This window comes from Cydia splendana, chromosome 7 (assembly GCF_910591565.1).
Source record: "Cydia splendana chromosome 7, ilCydSple1.2, whole genome shotgun sequence".
Taxonomy (NCBI): domain Eukaryota; kingdom Metazoa; phylum Arthropoda; class Insecta; order Lepidoptera; family Tortricidae; genus Cydia; species Cydia splendana.
Window position 1 is genome coordinate 21,707,542 of NC_085966.1, and position 17,837 is coordinate 21,725,378.

Consider the following 17,837-nt stretch of genomic DNA (forward strand, 5'->3'; position numbering starts at 1 on the left):
CTGTGGTCAATTTTTATTTTTAAATTAGTAAGGTTTTAGTACATTTCTTAATTTTTTTTTATTTGTACTATAACTTCATAAAAATCTGTGGATTTTGCATGTTCAATTATGGATGTAATTAATTCTCTTAACAATGTAATATGGGGACTGATTTCTGGTTAACCCATGTACCCTCAAGTGGGGTAGCTGGGGACTGATGGGGTACATTATAATCTAACTAGTCAAAAAAATTACCCTAAGACTGGTAAATCCAGATTCAAAGATTGTGAAAAGTACACTGCTGTCAACCACTTTCATAATTAGTGTTTTCCCACTTGTCGGTAATCTATTAGATTTTGACGTTGATACCATGCAAGCACAATCAACATAATAATAATTACCTTGTTAATAATGCTGGATTCTTAGTAGCACCCATAGCCCTCAGCATCTCTAGCTGGTCATGGGCGAGATTTGATGAGCGGAAGCGAGAGAGGATGAAGTTGAAATCTTGTTCATCTCCTTCTCGCACCCCAACTACGTACACATTACGACGGATTCCTCCATGCACCCTAAAACAAAATATAAGGAACTATTAACATTCATTAGACGATTGATTCATAAAGTAAGAATATATACGGAGGTTCATCAAAATTAATCAATATATAACAGAAAACTCTTAAATAAGTTAAACTTGGTTTCCTAGCATTTGGTAAATATTTCTTGGCTTGTAATTTATGATCATGACGGTGACAAAAAAATTAGGAACGCTAATAATTCACAATTAAACATTGCTATATTGATGTAAGATACAATTTCGTTCATGTAAGACAAGGATAAAATTGTAAATTTTTGCACTCACCAAACATTATGGTCTTTCAACCTAACAAATCGTTCTCTGGACTCAGTCACACATTGTTCGTGTCCGAGCAAACAAGCAAAGTGCAGAGCGGCTTGGCGGTTCATGATGTCCGTGGGTGTGTCGGTGCTGAGGACGTTGAAACCTACGTGCTCGATGAGATGCGACATGGTGTCTAGTACAAACTCCTATAGATTGAAAAGGCTTGGTTAGAAATTTTAATAACAAAACTTCCGTGAGACACAGACATATTTAATATTTTAAGCCCTGTACGGAGTGAAACATGTCGAGCGTTTTTCGACTTAAAGTACATGAGTGACCCGTTCTTAATAATATTTAATATGGCTTAGTTAGACTTTCTTATTTAAGTTGAAAGCTACAATTTATCGCCTAATATACCTTAATATTTAAATTATTAGTCCTTAAAGCCCTAATGATAGCTGATAAGCTGACCTCTGGTAGAAGATGGCATTAGGAAATGTCATTTTTACACTTTTTAGCAAATTCCATGGACAGTTATCCTGGACTTTAACTCTGTACATACTTTGCATTGATAGAGTGTGAGAGTGCTACCATTAACAGCAGATTCCTATGAAAATGTGATGACATTTACTCATTCGTCTTCATTCCAATTCAAAGTATGTGCAAATTTAACTTTACTTTCATAATCTTAATCAGCTTTTAAAAACAACAATAAATTATTTAGATAAACAATTATTTTACAAAGATAAGAAATCTGTTTGATAATATTATAATCAAATTTAGAAATTAGCATCCTGAATCATGATCCAGTGACTCAAGTAAAGTTGACTCATAAAAAAATTCATAAGTACAAAATACATAGTAGTATTGTAATAAAATGTAGACCTAAAATTCAGTTTCAATTATTATACTATATGAAACCCGATTTAATGATAAGATGTCAATAAAGATACTGATAGAGAATGCCTTAAGGCATTAAGTCCGCCATTTGTACAATTTTATCTCGTGCAATAAAGTTTTAATGAATAAACTAAATTATCAAAACCAAGTAACTACCTACTTACCTATTTTAATATTTTCAAGGAGGTCCAGATTTAACCGTAAATGCATATTTGAAGTTGAAGTTTTGAAATGATGAATGAACTTAAACACTTTAAAAATGAGGGCTTACCAGGTCTGTTACGAGAAGATAACAAATCATATTATTATTGATGCTTTTTCTATACTAAATTTTAATATTTAAATTTATGATGGAATAAAGTGAAATAATTTGTGAAGTCAGTTGTTTTTTATGTACTTACATTACATTGTACTTAGGTACTTACATCGAATTCTGCCTGGCTCTCAGGCAAATGCCTCAGTCTGTTCCTGAGCCAGTTAAAGCCGGTGATGGCGGCATCCCAAACATGCATGTTGTGCTCGTTGCGAAGGAACCTCAGAATGTTGAAACCGAAACTGTAGGTCATTCTTGTAGATCTCATCAGAGCAAAGACGTCATCGACTACCTGGAAGCCAGAGTGGATTTCAAAATGTAACGAAATAGTTGTTATTGACATAGAAAATAAATAATATTAACAATAAAAAAGTATAGAACTAAGTCCGTTTAGTACTAACTTGGGCTCGGTTCAAGTAATGAATGTGTTCAGGTTCATTCAGTAATGCTTCGGCGAGCAAACTCCATGATTTCTCATCGTAGTCTACTATGTAGTGTCCTAAAATATTACAATATTAAAAATTATTTTTATAATTTTTTTCGTAAATACTTCAGTACTTCTTATTAGTTTAATAATTAACCAACTTCATGACGGAGGAAGGCTCTCAATTCATCGTCATCTCTGTTTTATTCATTTATAAGATTATAAGGTAGCTTTACAGTTGCTCTCGCTATCATCACGTAAAGATTTGATGCTAGAGAAATCGAGGGCTCTTCAAATATGGGCACTCCAGAATCGGGCACCTAATCACCTATTTTTTACATCAAGTCATGTCATGCGTTTTCTGTCGGAAAAGCACATTCGGAAATGGAATATTTATGTTATTCAGAACATTAAAACTAATTAGGCATTGTCAACACGTCAATAGTGAAAAACTTATACTCACCATGTTGTAGGTTATTAAAAATAACCCATTCTTCGCCAGCTGTCTTAGTCAGTTCCAAAGTCTCGCCTGACATTATTTGAATGGGCTTAAGACTTTCAAATCTTAGATCACTCTTGGTGGAGTAGGTAATAGGAATCGGATAAATTTGACCAGTAGGCGTTGCGGTGGCACTTAAGAAGAATCGCTCCTGAAAAAAGTTTTAAGTTACATGGACACGAATTACTTCAACACAAATATAATAAATAGGTATACCTTTAGTGTTAAAAAGATTTAACAGTCTTACTTGTTTCAAAGAAATAGCACCAGTTTCGTGATTAATCTCAACCATTAGAATAGGAGTACCAGGTTCATTGACCCAGATACGGTAAAACTCTTCAAAATTAAAACCTTGATATTCACTTAAAGTACCATCCTCGTGAATAGCTTCTTCAAAAGCTCTGTATAAGTCGTACTGGTCGGTTGGTTCGAAAGAACTAAAAAAATATAGAATAAGGAGATTTCAAAACTTACATGCAAAACTAATACCATATTTATTGGTCAGCATACATTTAGTTTAGACTGAATTTGTTTCTAAAATAAAAATAAAAGAAACATAAGTCATAAGCTCATAAGTAATTCAATAAGCGACTTACTTGCTAGTCAAGAAGATACGACAAGCCTTCCTAAACGTCTCAGGAGTGATCATGTCATGGATCATTCGGAGAAAAGCAGCACCTTTGGAGTAACTGACGGTTCCAAAGTGGCCAGTGACTTGGGCGGGCGTGTTGACCTCGTGGTTGAGGGCGACAGTGGATCCGGAATCGAAAGAGAGGGAGTTTTGGAGATAGCGGGAATTGAAGTGGTCATCGTATTCGTATTCTGGGAACATCTAAAAACGACACACATAACTGCTAGGATCCAATGACACTAGACGGATCATATCTACGACAAGATACTGCGGCAGTTTCGTTTAATAGAGAGAAGATATCGCAAGATAGGCAGCCCCAGGTGATCATAGTGAGACAATTTAAACAAATCCTTTTTGCAAAGGCCGGAAAAGTGCTTCAAGATTGGAAGATGTAGAGATCAAAAAGGAAAAGCGTTTATCCGACAGTGAGGCACTAGGTAAAAAGGATTTTTTTGCAAATTACATTTAAACAACCATAAACTTGCTGGAATATTATGCTCCCCATCTATCGACATTAAAAAACACATTAATTAAATTTGCAAATTGAGTTCAAAATTGAAAAGCGCTGATACAAATTTGTACACTAAACTTGCCTGATTAGTAGCAATATAGCCAAAATAGCTGGCGAAGCCCTCGTTGATCCAAGTGTTGCTCCACCAGAAGCAGGTGATCAGGTTTCCGAACCACTTGTGAGCCAGCTCATGAGATACCAGGGTGCCTGCATAGTGCTCGTTACTCATGATTGATTCACTGGAGTTCAGTGTAAGGTACAACTCTCTGCAAAATCGTAATTGTTGAAATCATTCTCTTAGTTGACCAATGTTTGAATAAATTTTTTGAGATGTTCGTTTTTTTAGCTTTTGATATAAAAATGTTCGCAAAACACAAATCATGTCCAAGGTATGGTCATTTTATAAAATATTTAGAATGTAATTTTGACTCAATGACAATAATTAAAAATGTTCTAAACATAAATTCATTGAATACGAGTATTTACCTGTAGCTAACCATTCCCCAATTTTCAGTACCAGCAGAAGCCCAATCAGGAGACGAAATATGATCGTTCAGCAAATTGGGATGCATAGTCTCGTAAGGGATTTCAAAGTAGTCATTAAAGAATGTGATCATCTTGACAGCCAGATCCAAGGCATGATCACCAAGGCCGACGGTGTTGGATCTACCGATAATTCTGATAGAGGGAGTGAAGGAGGTGTCCTCAGCGATGACTGTGAAAGTCTCACTGACGAGGAAAGTCACGAGATACGATGACATTTTAGGGGTCTCTAAAAAGTTTGTACGAATCCGGTTATCGGAAAGGCTGAAAAGAAAAATCCATGTGATTTAATTATTTTTAACTACAAACAAACACAGAATACTTTCAATGTTGTGGGTACAGGAGCAATTAAAAATTGAATAAATACTTACGCTTCAGTGTTTCCAATTCTGGTATTGGAGAAAACAGAATTGTAATTAGCTGGGCTGGATAGATGAACTTTGAAAGTAGCCTTAAAAAGTGGCTCGTCCCAGCAAGGAAAGGCTTGCCTTGCGTTGTACGGTTGAAAGTGAGTGGTAGCATAAATTCTGAAACATGTTTTTTGAACAATGTTATTTTCACACAAGCTTTTGTTGCATACTCTACCGGCTAGATAATATTACAATTCTAACAAACTTCTGCAGCTTCCTTCATCAGATCAACTTGGCGACGGCCTTAACCACGCCTTGACTATGATGATGGTAAATTGCCGTATCACAAAACCAACCTTTCAACGCCATCGTCATCGGTATAGTATCCTCTCCAGATACCCCTTTTCATCGGCCCTACATTCATAGTGTTAGAATACTCAATATAGAGAGTATATCTATTTCCATTGACCAGAGTCTCATCTAAGTTAACGATGAGGAAGTGGTATTGTGATTGGATAGTAAAGGGTTCAGATACATTTAATGCAACTGGAACGCCATTTGAATTTAAAACACTGATTGCGTTTATTCGGTCAACGTTGGCATGTAACACAATGTTGGAAACGTTGTCTTCAACAGCCTGCAAAAAAAATACATATGATAATAGGGTGTCACCGTATATATTTTGCAAAGCTTATTCAATTCATTTCAATATATTTATTTCAGACTGCATAGGTCCATAAAATTGTTAGTATTACAAGTACTTACCTACATTTAGGAGTTAGTGCCTACATGCTAAACATACATACATCCATTATTTCCAGATTCGTTTTCTTAGCAACTTTTAACTAATTTAGATTTTGATAGTTAATTGGTAGCTTAATTGCGTAGCAGATGTCAAAACATTATTCTCTTTATACCTACAATCTAATATTTAAAAGTAAGTACAAAACTCTTACCTGAATAATTATACTTTCTCTGCCATCAAAACTGAATGGTCTATCCGTGCGTTCAGCAAAATACAGATCTATAAATATTTCATACTCCAATGGAATAACGCTTTCAGGTAACCGATATACTTGTTCATCATTTCTGTTTACGTCTGATGTCAGAGCTATAGAGTCAAGTTCCCTTTGCAAGGAGACAGGATGATCACCCTTGGCTAGCGCAATTAGCGCCAAAACCAAGGCGATGTAAGAAAAGGACATTTCTGTAAAAGTTAATCGATATTTATATAACTATATTAAATTGCTTGCTAAAAAAATACGACCCTTGTTTGCTAATAACTACTAGAAAACTTTTCGAATCTAAACTTACCTGATAACAAAAATGTCCCTCACCGGGAATCGACACAGATGAAATGGCAATTAAGGTTATAATTTGATTATTGTCATAAAACTTAACGATATCACCGATATCAGATAAAAAACACTTAAGTATCATAAGTCGTATTTATCATAAATTATTGCTTACGACTAAAGTTAGGTATGTATGTAAGTACTGATAAGATTTTTAATCATAATATGTATTAAATTTTATCATCTAGAATTCTAGAATATTGTTTTCTGTATTGTAAAATCTGTATTTGTTTCCTATTTATGAGATCACCAATGCATGATATGGAGAAGTGTATCATCTTGGGGCGAATGAATGGCAAACGCGCTCAAGGTGGGGCTCGTAAGAGATGGTCTGACACCATGAAGAAAACGAGTGGCGGCAGCCTGCACCGTGCAGTCTACTTGGCTTATGACCGCAATCAATGGAGACATGTTGCAAGTGGTCGCGACCCTCAGCATTGAGGGAACGAGGAAGAAATTTGTTTTCTGAATTGCATTAATATTATGGTTGATTATTGTTTTGCAAAATACTCTGAATGATTCTATTTTTTGTTCTTCTTACTTCCCTACTGTTTCAGTTTTAACTAAATTAAGTTTATATTGTGAGTGGGAATCAACCTTAACCATTCATAAGAAAAACTGTTATAAATCATCAAATATATTAATCTGTTTGCTGTACAAAATATATTATTTGATTACCTACTTACTTATTAAGCAAAGATTGGTCTTCATTCCATTTTCAACGACACGGAAAATAAAACAGAAAACTTGTATAAATATAAATAATTTATTTCTAATAAAGTCAGTTGTTCTTACATCAATAAAGCTTTCAGCTATTGAAATATTGTCAGTTACAAATTGTTCAACAATTACATTTTAGTTAACTTCACAAAGTGGATGAGGTCAACTAGCGTCATTTTTGTTGTAAGATTCCGCATAGTTAAGCAATTTAATATTTTTGCTGTTAGACTTAAAGTATTCTTAAAAATATTTTAAATTAACGGATGAAGTGAGCCATGATGGCTGCCAAGAGCAAGGCAACAAAAGTAGGGGCAGTGATGGCGCCGGCAGCATTTCTCCCTCGAAGGAAAGAATAGATATCTCTGACGACGCTGTTGCCCCACTGGATGTTAGTGACGGCTGTTGCAACCACACTCTTGGCGATGGGGAAGGAATCATCAAGAGCCAATTGGTTTTCGTACGCCCAGGCTTGGAACTGTAAAGTAAATCATGGATTAATTGTTGCGGTTATTTAATTTTTTAAACGTTTGATGTTTTAGCAGCCTCACATAACAGGACTTAGACTATGAATCGTAAAGACTTTTATTTTCTAATGGGGGTAAACAGGGGTTCAACGATGTTGAACGATTTAGATGCGATAGGTGCGAGATCATTTTTGAACGGAAAGTATCAAGAATGTGTTGTTTATATATTATGTTACATATTTTTATTCTATACTTACGTCAGTAATATCTTCAAAGTCAGTCAAGTAAGTAACAAGTGCACTTATGGCTGTATTCAATCTGGCCACACCACCATAGCTGGAAACAAAAATAAATGTATTGTCGTATGGTTATGGGCTACACAAATAAATATTAGCTTAAACATTTTCAAACAAAGCTTTTTTATTACACAATATAACAGTTAGTTGTCAGAATAAGAATGTGACCTCAATTAATACGACAAAATGAAATCTTGCTTGTACCATGAATCTGTAAATTGTATATGCAGATGTCAATTCCAAATGAAAAAAATCAACGATGATCAACTCTGGCCAACTTGAAACTCCAACCCGCATCTGCATATACAATTTATCGATTATAATAATGTGGTATGTCCCACAATAAAAAAAGGATAATAACACTTAAGTTGTATCATTAAATTGTATTCCAAAAGATTTTCAACTTACAGCACTCTGATATCAGCTAAGTTATTCTGCAAAAATGTGACGACGGTCTTATAATTCTCCCTGTTTCCTGCAAGAGCGTAGGCGAATGCGTTGGTCCTGTCGTGATAGCGGATCTTGTCGTTGGTCAAGGACTGCTGCAAGTAGCTGCAAAAGACATTGAGTTTTTGAGGGAACTTTGCGGGACCAAGACTAAACCAAATCACTAATAATATAGTTAGATCATTGCATAATATTATAATTGAAATTTGGATATAAGTATTGTTGTGTATGTTCATATCAATATTACCATTAAAGAATTTAACTAAAATTCCCAATCACCCATAGGTCATCATGATGCAACGAGAAAAATAGAGAGATAAATAATTTGACACTTTAAAATATAGGTGATGTGAGATATTAAATTTTACGTAATTAAATTAGGCAAAATACATTTTTTTTTCACTAGCCAATGTGAAATGCAAAGCAAATAATATTTGAAATCTGTCGAAAGCCGAGTAAATTTTGACAAACTTCTTATCGAAAAGCCTTACATAAAATTTAAACAAAAACAAAATCAACTAATATTATAAATGTCTTACTGCTGAAGCCGGTCCTCATCCTTGGTGCAGCCAAGAGCTCTGAGGATGACGACCATGTCGGCGGCGTTCTCGGAGGTCTCGTATTGGTCGAAGAGGAAGTTGTAGTCGGTAGCGTCGCCGTGCCTGAGTCCGACGCAGTAGACGTAGCGGCGAGCGTTCACGGGGACTCTGGAAGATGTTTCAGTTGGAATTGTCGTCGCAATACTGTTATTATTAACGGCACAGTCAACTTACAATCAACAACGTGATAATCTTTTTAAAAGCATTTCTGTCTTCGTTTGTACGTTCACGATCTGATGATGACCACGACTGAATCATTTAAAACTTTTTTCCAAAAATACAGTTGTTAAGTATTTTACGAGTAACTAACTTATATTTGTAAGAGACGGTGTTATCAATTTTGATAAGTAATTTAAATGTATTATTATACACCCAAACGCACCCCAAGTAACATCACTAATATATTGATGACTGAACATAATTTGATTGACTCATAAATAAAGATAATTAGTTTTTAAACTGAAAAATGCAATAAAATTCCAAAACCTATAAGATATGGACAGACAAGGTAGCAATAAAAAATACATGTTAACATTATTCTGTAGGACTTACAAACTGCTTGTGGGGTTAGCCTTGAAAGCGTTCCACTTCTCCAAGCTGTCAGCAATGCAGGCCTCATGGCCAAGGTTGCAGGCGTAGTTCAGGATCTGCATGCGGTTCAGGATTCTAGTGGTGGAGTCGGTAGCCGCTTCTTCGTAGCCCAGGGACTCGATGGCATACTCCATTAGCTCAAGAAGGTATGCCTAAAGGAAAAATATAATTGTTTGACGGCAGAAAATACAAAATACATTTTAAGTACCTACTATTTTTAAGTCTATCTTAATTTACAATATTTATATCGTATCGTCCAACGACGTAAGTATGTCTTTAAGGATGAAAGTGATTAAAGAGTACAATGCAGTCTAAGCGAAATAAGCTAACAAAGTATACTAAAAAGGTAATTCTGATGAAACATGACGTTGATAATACTCACCTCAAACTGCTCGCGAGCAGCAGGAATGTGCTCCAAACGGCGCCTGATTATGTCGAGCTGACCAAGAGCTCCGGCCCACACGAGGTAATCATCTTCATTCTCTAAGAAAGAGAGAACGTCGAAGGCGCGTGAGATGCTGATATACGATTCTCCAGCTCGTACGAAGTGGAGGACGTCGTTGACGAACTAGAAGCGAAGAAGAACAATATCAAACTGGTGTCTTTATTTACTAATTAAACTGAAGTTACAAATTAAAATTAAAAAGTTTGCGTTTAGTTCATGCACTTTAAAATTAAAAACTAAAGGTGGATAAAGAGAAGAGTTTGATTATTTGATAGTTACCTGAGCTCTATTTTGTCTTGGGAATTGGTCTTTGTTATTGCGAAGTGCCGCAGCAAGCATCTCCCAGTTGTGGTCGTCGTAGTTGACACGGTATAATCCTGTTAAAAAAGATAGAAAGTTACTTAAAACCATACAGTATACACATAGAATTTTCAACATTGTGACGGAATATAAATGTAAGTATAATACTTGTGTTTTTCATCATATATATAAAACTGTTTTATTTGATTGGAATTGTCATGGTTCATCATACACTCTAAACAGTTTTGCCTGTGAATAAAATAAATTGAAAGTTATTTTACCAACACAAAAATGAAGTGCATGTACAAACGCCAACAATCTTAACTGTCCATCGGTGTACCTTGTTACAAAAGGCATAATGGCCACCAATAATAGGCAGTTAAGAGTGTCGGTAAAAAATAAATAGAGGTACAACAACAATTGGAATGACAACATCTAATTTGAAGTTTTGCTTACCAGACTGTTGGATGTTAAACACGACCCAGTTATGTCCAGCCGGCATGTTTTCAGTGGTAGAAGCCGTGGTCAAGACCTGCGCTGGTTTAGTGGTGGTGAAATCGGGGTCAGCACTGTGGGTCCAGGTGTAAGGGACTAGCCATTGGTGATTGTAAACAGTGTTTCCGATGAGGAAACGGCTCTGCAGGATAAACATAAAGGTATTGTAAAAAGCATTGCAGAGAACTAAATGCTAAATTATTATAATAAGTACATGGATAATCATGTGACGAGAAAGTTGATTCCAATAGAAATATGATTGGCTACATTAGGTTGTAGACGAACTACATATTATTATAAGGAGCAATAAAGACTTTACCTATGTTTTAATAACAAAACTTCCGTGAGACACAGACATATTAAATATATTAAAAACGGGTGACTTAAAATACGTAAGTGACCCGTTTTTAATATATTTAATACTTTACCTATGTACAGTCGCCATCAGATATATCGGAGCGGCCAAGGTGCTCACAAATATCGGAACACGCCTCTATTGTCAGGGCGTTAGAGCGCGTGTTCAGATATTGTGAACACCTTGGCCGCTCCGATATATCTGATGGCGACTGTACATAACAAATAAACATTAACTGAATCCAGTTGTTGTCAAGTTTTTACATAAATCATTCACAATTCTGTGATTCGATTCTAGTATTTATTTTAAATACCGTCATTAAATACGTTAGCGGGCACTCTCAACGTAGATATATTGTACAAAAAATGAAATCAAGTTTTGGAAAAATAGTTTTAAAAAAAATAATTTATCGTCATAAGTGACGTCTCGAATCAGTACCTGAGTAACAATGATTTCTCCGCTGTTCATGTTAACGTCTACGTACAAAACGGGAGAGCCAGGATTCTGGACCCAACTGTCGAAGACCTCGCCCACATCCAGGGTTCCGTATGTTGCTGCGTAGGTTGGGTCCGCGGCCACCGCAGACCTGAACGCGTCGTACATGGCCTCAGGAGTGCCGAGGCCGTAGGCGCTGAAAATGATAGTTATTAACTATTGAAACTAAGAACTTCAATGGAAAGGAAAAAAAGATTGTGATTAAAATTGTCAGAAGGAAAAGGCAACCGTCATTATCTGCAGACGTTGCTCCGGTTGAGGATCCTCGAAGCGGTTCGAAACATGTCAATAGACTTACAAAATAAAATTTCATGTCAAAAGACTTGTATAACCTGCTTAAAATACTACAAAGCAATAATGTTACAATTAGTGATTGTACATACATTAGATAAAGTAGCGTCAGGCGGCTAAAGCGAAACAATTGAAAGGAAACGATTTATTTTTACTTGTTTATAACATGAGTTTTGGGTAAAGTCACGATAAAGTACCAGTACCAGAAGATATTTAATAAGCTCATTAACTAAAACTTACTTGTCGGCGAGATAAGTCCTCAATGCATCACGGAAAACGGTTGGTCCTACAAAGTGCTCCATCATTCTCAAGACCGAGGCCCCCTTAGCGTAGCTGGCGGTCGAGAAGTGGGCGCTGATGGAGGCGTTATGAGTGACAGTGCTTAAGTTCATGGGAGTGGCGCCAGCGAAAGCGTCATAGTTCAGAGCACTGTGGACGTAGTCGACGACGAACTGGTCAGCTAGCTCGAGAGATGGGTCAGCCTGGAATAAATAGTTAATTTAGATAATGCTAAACAAAAAGAAACTGCAAATGTTATAATATGGCAGCGTGGCCAAGGGCCATCGTTCATATTGTTAACTAACACTTTGTTAACCTTATTGCATGGTCTAAACAACAATTGAGTTTTGGCTGTTACTCGTAGTGCTAAAATCAAGAACACACTATAATGCGAAAAATATGTTGTAAAAAGGTAACTTCTTTAATTTTGGTAATGGCGTTTGGTTCTGTGATAAGCTGATAATTAAGTAATAAAAACTACTCATTTATTATATATGCGCCATATACGTGTCCATATGTGCGACCAATGATTTTAGCAATAACGTTTAATTACAGATACATATAATATAGTGTGTGTGTGTGTGTGTGTGTGTGTGTGTGTGTGTGTGTGTGTGTGTGTGTGTGTGTGTAAGAAAGAGAGACACATTATAGATTAATTTGTAACTTACAGCGTGAGCAGAGAAGTATTCAAAGAAGCTAGCGTAAGACTCGTTGAGCCACAAGTTGCTCCACCAGAAGCAAGTGACCAGATTACCGAACCATTTATGGGCCAGCTCATGGGCCATGATAGTGGAGATGAAGATCTTGTTGATGATGTTAGTGTTAGCCGGATCGTACAGAAGGTAAGCTTCTCTGAAAGAAAAAACGAATAATACTCGTAACCACATGGTTATTGAATACAGCAGACAGGAATTGAAATTACTTAGTAAAATTGTATGATACTAAACCGTATACCTACTAAAGAAAAAGTGACTAAGGCCTCCAGTGTCCAAGATGCTGAAGACACAGGATTGATTCCTGCCTTGAGCACTGGTCGCGTTTCGATTTATGAATAACACATCAGAATATTTATTTATTTATTTATTTGACCTGTTCCATAGATATTATTTTGCTTACATAGTTATAAAACAATACTAAGAACTTTTGTGCGTTTTTTGATAATATTACCTGTAGTTAACCATTCCCCAGTTCTCCATAGCACCAGCTGGGAAATCAGGTATAGCAATGTGATCGTTCTTCATTGGTGATCCTTCGCCCATGTTATAGTAATCATAATTGAAGTATTCGTTCATCTCATTGGTGATCTTAACTCCGATGTCATGAGCATAATCATGCTGAGCCTCAACTCCTGGCCGAGATACGATACCGAAAGGCCTATCGGGCTGACTACCGTCAGTAGTCTCGACAAAGTCACTGACGTGGAATGCAATCAGGTAGGCAGAGATGGTGGGCGTAGGCAAGAAAGTCTCTTTAATACGGCCTTCGGAAACACTGTAAAGTGAAAAGGTTACTAAGATTTCTGTTATTGATATTGAAGTCCCAGGGGTCTAAAATTAAAAACGATTTTAAGGTTTTAAATTTAGGACTGAATTCTAATTATTAATACATGTATATTGATACTCACGTCTCGGTTTGATTGATAGCCATATTAGAATAGGAAGGGCTGAGAGCAGCATCACGCGTGATAGAGAGGATGAATCTTGATTTGAACTGAGGCTCGTCGAAGCAAGGGAAAGCTTTCCTGGCATAGTAGGGCTGGAACTGCGTCGTAGCATATTCACTGTAACAAGATATTTTGAAATCTAATATCAATTTTGAAACCAAATTTTCTTGTGAAGTTTATAAATTATAATGAACATTTCTACTGTTACAAGAAGTTACAGTAATTTTTGCAGATATTTAGGCAACTCACCGCTTTACACCATTGAGGAAGTAATAGCCCTTGTAGAACCCTCTTTCGTACTGGTTTTCATTGATCACTCCACGGTATCTAATGGTGATAGTGTACTCGCCGGCGACGACAGGGGAAGCAGGGTTAATGATCAAGAGCTCGTAAATATTGTCGATCTCGAAGGGCCTCTCGAGGTTCAAAGCTACAGCGTTGTTGTTGCTGTCCAGGAGGTTGACTGCTGTGATAGCGACGACGTTTTGGTGGAGCACGATTTCCTCATGGGGATCTCCTGAAATCTAAAAGAACGACATTTTATGTGGAAGGCTATATTAGCTACCGCTAGTACTTTTCACCTTTTTGATATCAGTTGCTTTCCGGTGAAGGAAAACATCGTGAGGAAACCGGACGAATCCCAATAAGGCATAGTTACCCGGGTTGGAAGGTCAGATGGCAGTCGCTTTCGTAAAAACTAGTGCCTACGTCAATTCTTGGGATTAGTTGCCAAGCGGACCCCAGGCTCCTATGAGCCGGAGCAAAATGCCGGGATAACGCGAGGAAGAAGAAGAGTAATTATCACCTTTTTTATTTAAGGTTTGAGGATAATCAGAATTGCCTTTTCTAATAAAATGTTTATATAATTCTAATCAGAGAACTTTCAAAATAGATGAGTCTAATAGTCCTTTCCTAACATATATTAATTTAGTAAGCCGGTACCGAAGGATATTAACGTAATCATACAAAATTACAAATTTATCTTCCTCACGTCTGAACAATTTTTGATCAAAGCGATAATGATAAATAAAAGATTTATCATTTTTAATGATGATGACTGAAGAAATTTATTATATGTGTGATTAGATATGTGATCACGTCAGTACTCAAACATTACCCAATTTATCAGTGCAAATTATTTCAATTCAATTTTAGCTGTAATCCTAATTTAATTCATGAGATATTTCAAAATTAAACTGTTAGTTCTCTTTGAACAATAAAAGAACAAAACTTCTAAATATGTAGAAGCTCATCTTTTACTAAAGACAATTTATCTTTGGCCAGTTCTTTAGTAATATCATCATCACAATTCATGCCTCCATAGGCATGCTCCTAGCCCAATGGTATACAATACATGTGTACATTCGCCATCAGATATATAGGAGCGGACAAAGCTATCACAAATATCTGAACACGCCTTTATTGTCAAGGCGTTATAGTGCGTGTTCAGATATGTGAACACCTGCCGCTCCGATATGTTTGATGGCGACTGTTCTTAGTAAGTAACGTGTCGTGTCTTATAATAATTTTTGTGTGGGGCTTGTGTTTGCGAGCTCTTCCAAAAAATACCTATCTACCTCATGTTAAGTTTATTAATCTTATTTTACGTTAAACTGCATTAACTTACCGTGACTTCGTGTGTCACAATCCCCTCGAAACTGCCCTCAGACAAATAGACATCCAAGTCAACGTACACCCAGCTAGGCTGAATACTGTCGGTCAGTCTGTACGAGGTCTCACTGTCCACGTTGCTGTTATAGATCTCGATGAAGTCCAGCTCGGACCTGAACTCCATGGATGGAGTGTGCTGGGCGTAGATCAACCCCACTAGGGCAAGCAGTACCACGATCATCGTGGAACCTGGGGAAATGGTGAAATCTGTCTAATTTGGGCTAATGTTATCGATCTTATTAAATTGACATAGGCAAACAACCATCAGGACGCCCAAAAGCTACCTGGTGGAGAAACAGTCGCTAAAAATACCAGCAACCTACTATGACAGAGCCAAATGCCGGAAGTATATTCAGTGAGCCGACCCCACATGAAATGGGAAGAGGAACGGAGAAAGAAGGAGTTATTGTGAAATTTATAGAAAGTGATGCAAAAGATTTTAGATTGACAGTTAATGAAATAGTAATATTTTATTTGACAAACAATATAAACACATTGTCTTATTTCTCCGTAGATCAGCATTACATTTTTTAATACTACCTACACATTTTTTTTATTATTATAAAAATATGTGTCAATATTTGGGTGTTTCCCCTATCACTTTTTTGAGTGCCTTTCAAAAACCCATAAAAAAATTATCGTCAATTTTATGTTTAGAGAATTTTTCTTTTTTGTGATATCAAAGAGGAAGTATTTTTACTTTCAAACTAGTAAAACTTCTGACTGCAAATTCACAAGGAAGGAAACTCATTTTATGTTTTTATTTGAAGCAGCCAATTTAGAAAATGTATTGTCTAAGGTTGCGATTAATAGTAATATCACGTATTTTACTGGTTTCGTAACAATTAGGTAAAAATGAAAAAAAATATACCAACAGTCTTGCATAATAGAACCGCTTGCCAAAAAAAACTAAGTCAAATCCAATCTCATTTTAATAAAAAGTGCTTTAAAACTCCGTCTTGATATGGTTTAAAAAATAAGAATATGACCTTGATAGGTCATAAAATCTTAACAGAATGCCAATATAATGACGTCACACTGTACTCATTAAGTACCTGCTTTAATGGTAATAAAATAAATGATAAAGACTCACCCATTGTGACCACGATGCAAACTCCTTACCGACTAGATGGATTATTAACATTTTCGATATTTATCATAATCAGCGACATAATTACAAAGATTAAGGCCCTAAAGCAACCAAAAGCGTTCGAGAATTCAGACCGTTATCTAAAATCGCTGATAATATTATTTATCGCTGTGGTTGATTAGGTTTATTGATGGTTAATGTAAAGCTAGCAAGTACAAGTACATAGTACGTGGAAAAGTATTATTATAAGTACATACAACTTCCACTTAGCATTATAAGCTTTTGTCTAGCTTTTATCATTTTCAAATCAATTTTTTTAAGTAAATAACACCTGCAGACTTTATTTTACATGTATTCAGGTTTCTTGAGCAGGATATTTTGTAAAAAGGCTTTGGTGATAGACTAATTGACGTCAAAAAATAGGTATGATATATGTAAAAACCGAGATATTCATAGATATTAATAAATTAATACAATAACTCGAGAGTAGGCCAAAGGTATGGCGCCATCGCCCGAAAAGATGGCACCATACCTTTGGCCTATCGTGAAGTAGATGGCGATACTTTTTGACATTTAACAAATTTAACACATAGCAGTGAAAAAATAAGGATCAAAGTTAAATGGCGTTCTAAATGTGTTAATCATTTTTGTCGAAAAGTGGCAGTAAATGTACTGACTACATAATTTACTTTGACAATATTCCTCTAGTCTAAATTTCATTTATTTATTGCATTCCATGGTATTTACAGATGCTATTTTAAATTGAATTGAACAACATGGACCCTGAATAGGGTATGGAAGTTAACCTTAATAGCTAAATACTTAAAGTTACCTTACAAAACATATTATGTATTGCTTAATATCTAGTTAGTTTCATCACAGTAAATAATAATTATGGAATCTAATTAACACTAATAATAATGAATACGAATTTAAATGTAATGTAATGTATACTTGTTTATTTATTGCAATGATGTCAGCTTTCGTGAGTCATACTAACACTAAGCGATACAATCCCACTAATAATGTCAATTCTTTTATAATAATAATAATGTCAATTTATTTATAATAATAATTATGTCAATTCGCTGAATAGATTCGCTGGATAGATGATTAGAAGCGCTGGTGGCCTAGCGGTAAGAGTGTGCGATTTTCAATCCGGAGGTTGCGGGTTCGAACCCCGGCTCGTACCAATGAGTTTTTCGGAACTTATGTACGAAATATCATGTGATATTTACTAGTCGCTTTTCGGTGAAGGAAAACATCGTGAGGAAACCGGACTAATCCCAATAA

General features: G+C 35.9%; 1 protein-coding gene across 1 annotated transcript in view; it reads right to left on the reverse strand.

Annotated features, from left to right (window-relative positions):
* The window catches only part of LOC134792345 (uncharacterized), a 33,462-nt gene extending 16,784 nt beyond the window's left edge, over window positions 1-16,678 (reverse strand). The window contains exons 1-26 of the mRNA XM_063763615.1: window positions 16,548-16,678; window positions 15,411-15,643; window positions 14,033-14,307; window positions 13,745-13,900; window positions 13,288-13,611; window positions 12,789-12,972; window positions 12,082-12,323; window positions 11,494-11,686; window positions 10,662-10,842; window positions 10,185-10,282; window positions 9,843-10,028; window positions 9,422-9,612; window positions 8,810-8,977; window positions 8,232-8,375; window positions 7,785-7,863; window positions 7,323-7,538; window positions 5,345-5,625; window positions 4,582-4,902; window positions 4,178-4,361; window positions 3,550-3,785; window positions 3,201-3,390; window positions 2,918-3,104; window positions 2,432-2,529; window positions 2,143-2,322; window positions 839-1,023; window positions 381-548 (exon numbers count right to left, since the gene is read on the reverse strand). Of these exons, the coding sequence (XP_063619685.1) occupies window positions 381-548; window positions 839-1,023; window positions 2,143-2,322; window positions 2,432-2,529; window positions 2,918-3,104; window positions 3,201-3,390; window positions 3,550-3,785; window positions 4,178-4,361; window positions 4,582-4,902; window positions 5,345-5,625; window positions 7,323-7,538; window positions 7,785-7,863; window positions 8,232-8,375; window positions 8,810-8,977; window positions 9,422-9,612; window positions 9,843-10,028; window positions 10,185-10,282; window positions 10,662-10,842; window positions 11,494-11,686; window positions 12,082-12,323; window positions 12,789-12,972; window positions 13,288-13,611; window positions 13,745-13,900; window positions 14,033-14,307; window positions 15,411-15,643; window positions 16,548-16,551 (4,904 nt within the window). The 5' untranslated portion in view covers window positions 16,552-16,678. The remainder of the gene's footprint in view (window positions 1-380; window positions 549-838; window positions 1,024-2,142; window positions 2,323-2,431; window positions 2,530-2,917; window positions 3,105-3,200; window positions 3,391-3,549; window positions 3,786-4,177; window positions 4,362-4,581; window positions 4,903-5,344; window positions 5,626-7,322; window positions 7,539-7,784; window positions 7,864-8,231; window positions 8,376-8,809; window positions 8,978-9,421; window positions 9,613-9,842; window positions 10,029-10,184; window positions 10,283-10,661; window positions 10,843-11,493; window positions 11,687-12,081; window positions 12,324-12,788; window positions 12,973-13,287; window positions 13,612-13,744; window positions 13,901-14,032; window positions 14,308-15,410; window positions 15,644-16,547) is intronic.
* Window positions 16,679-17,837: the final 1,159 nt, after the last annotated feature.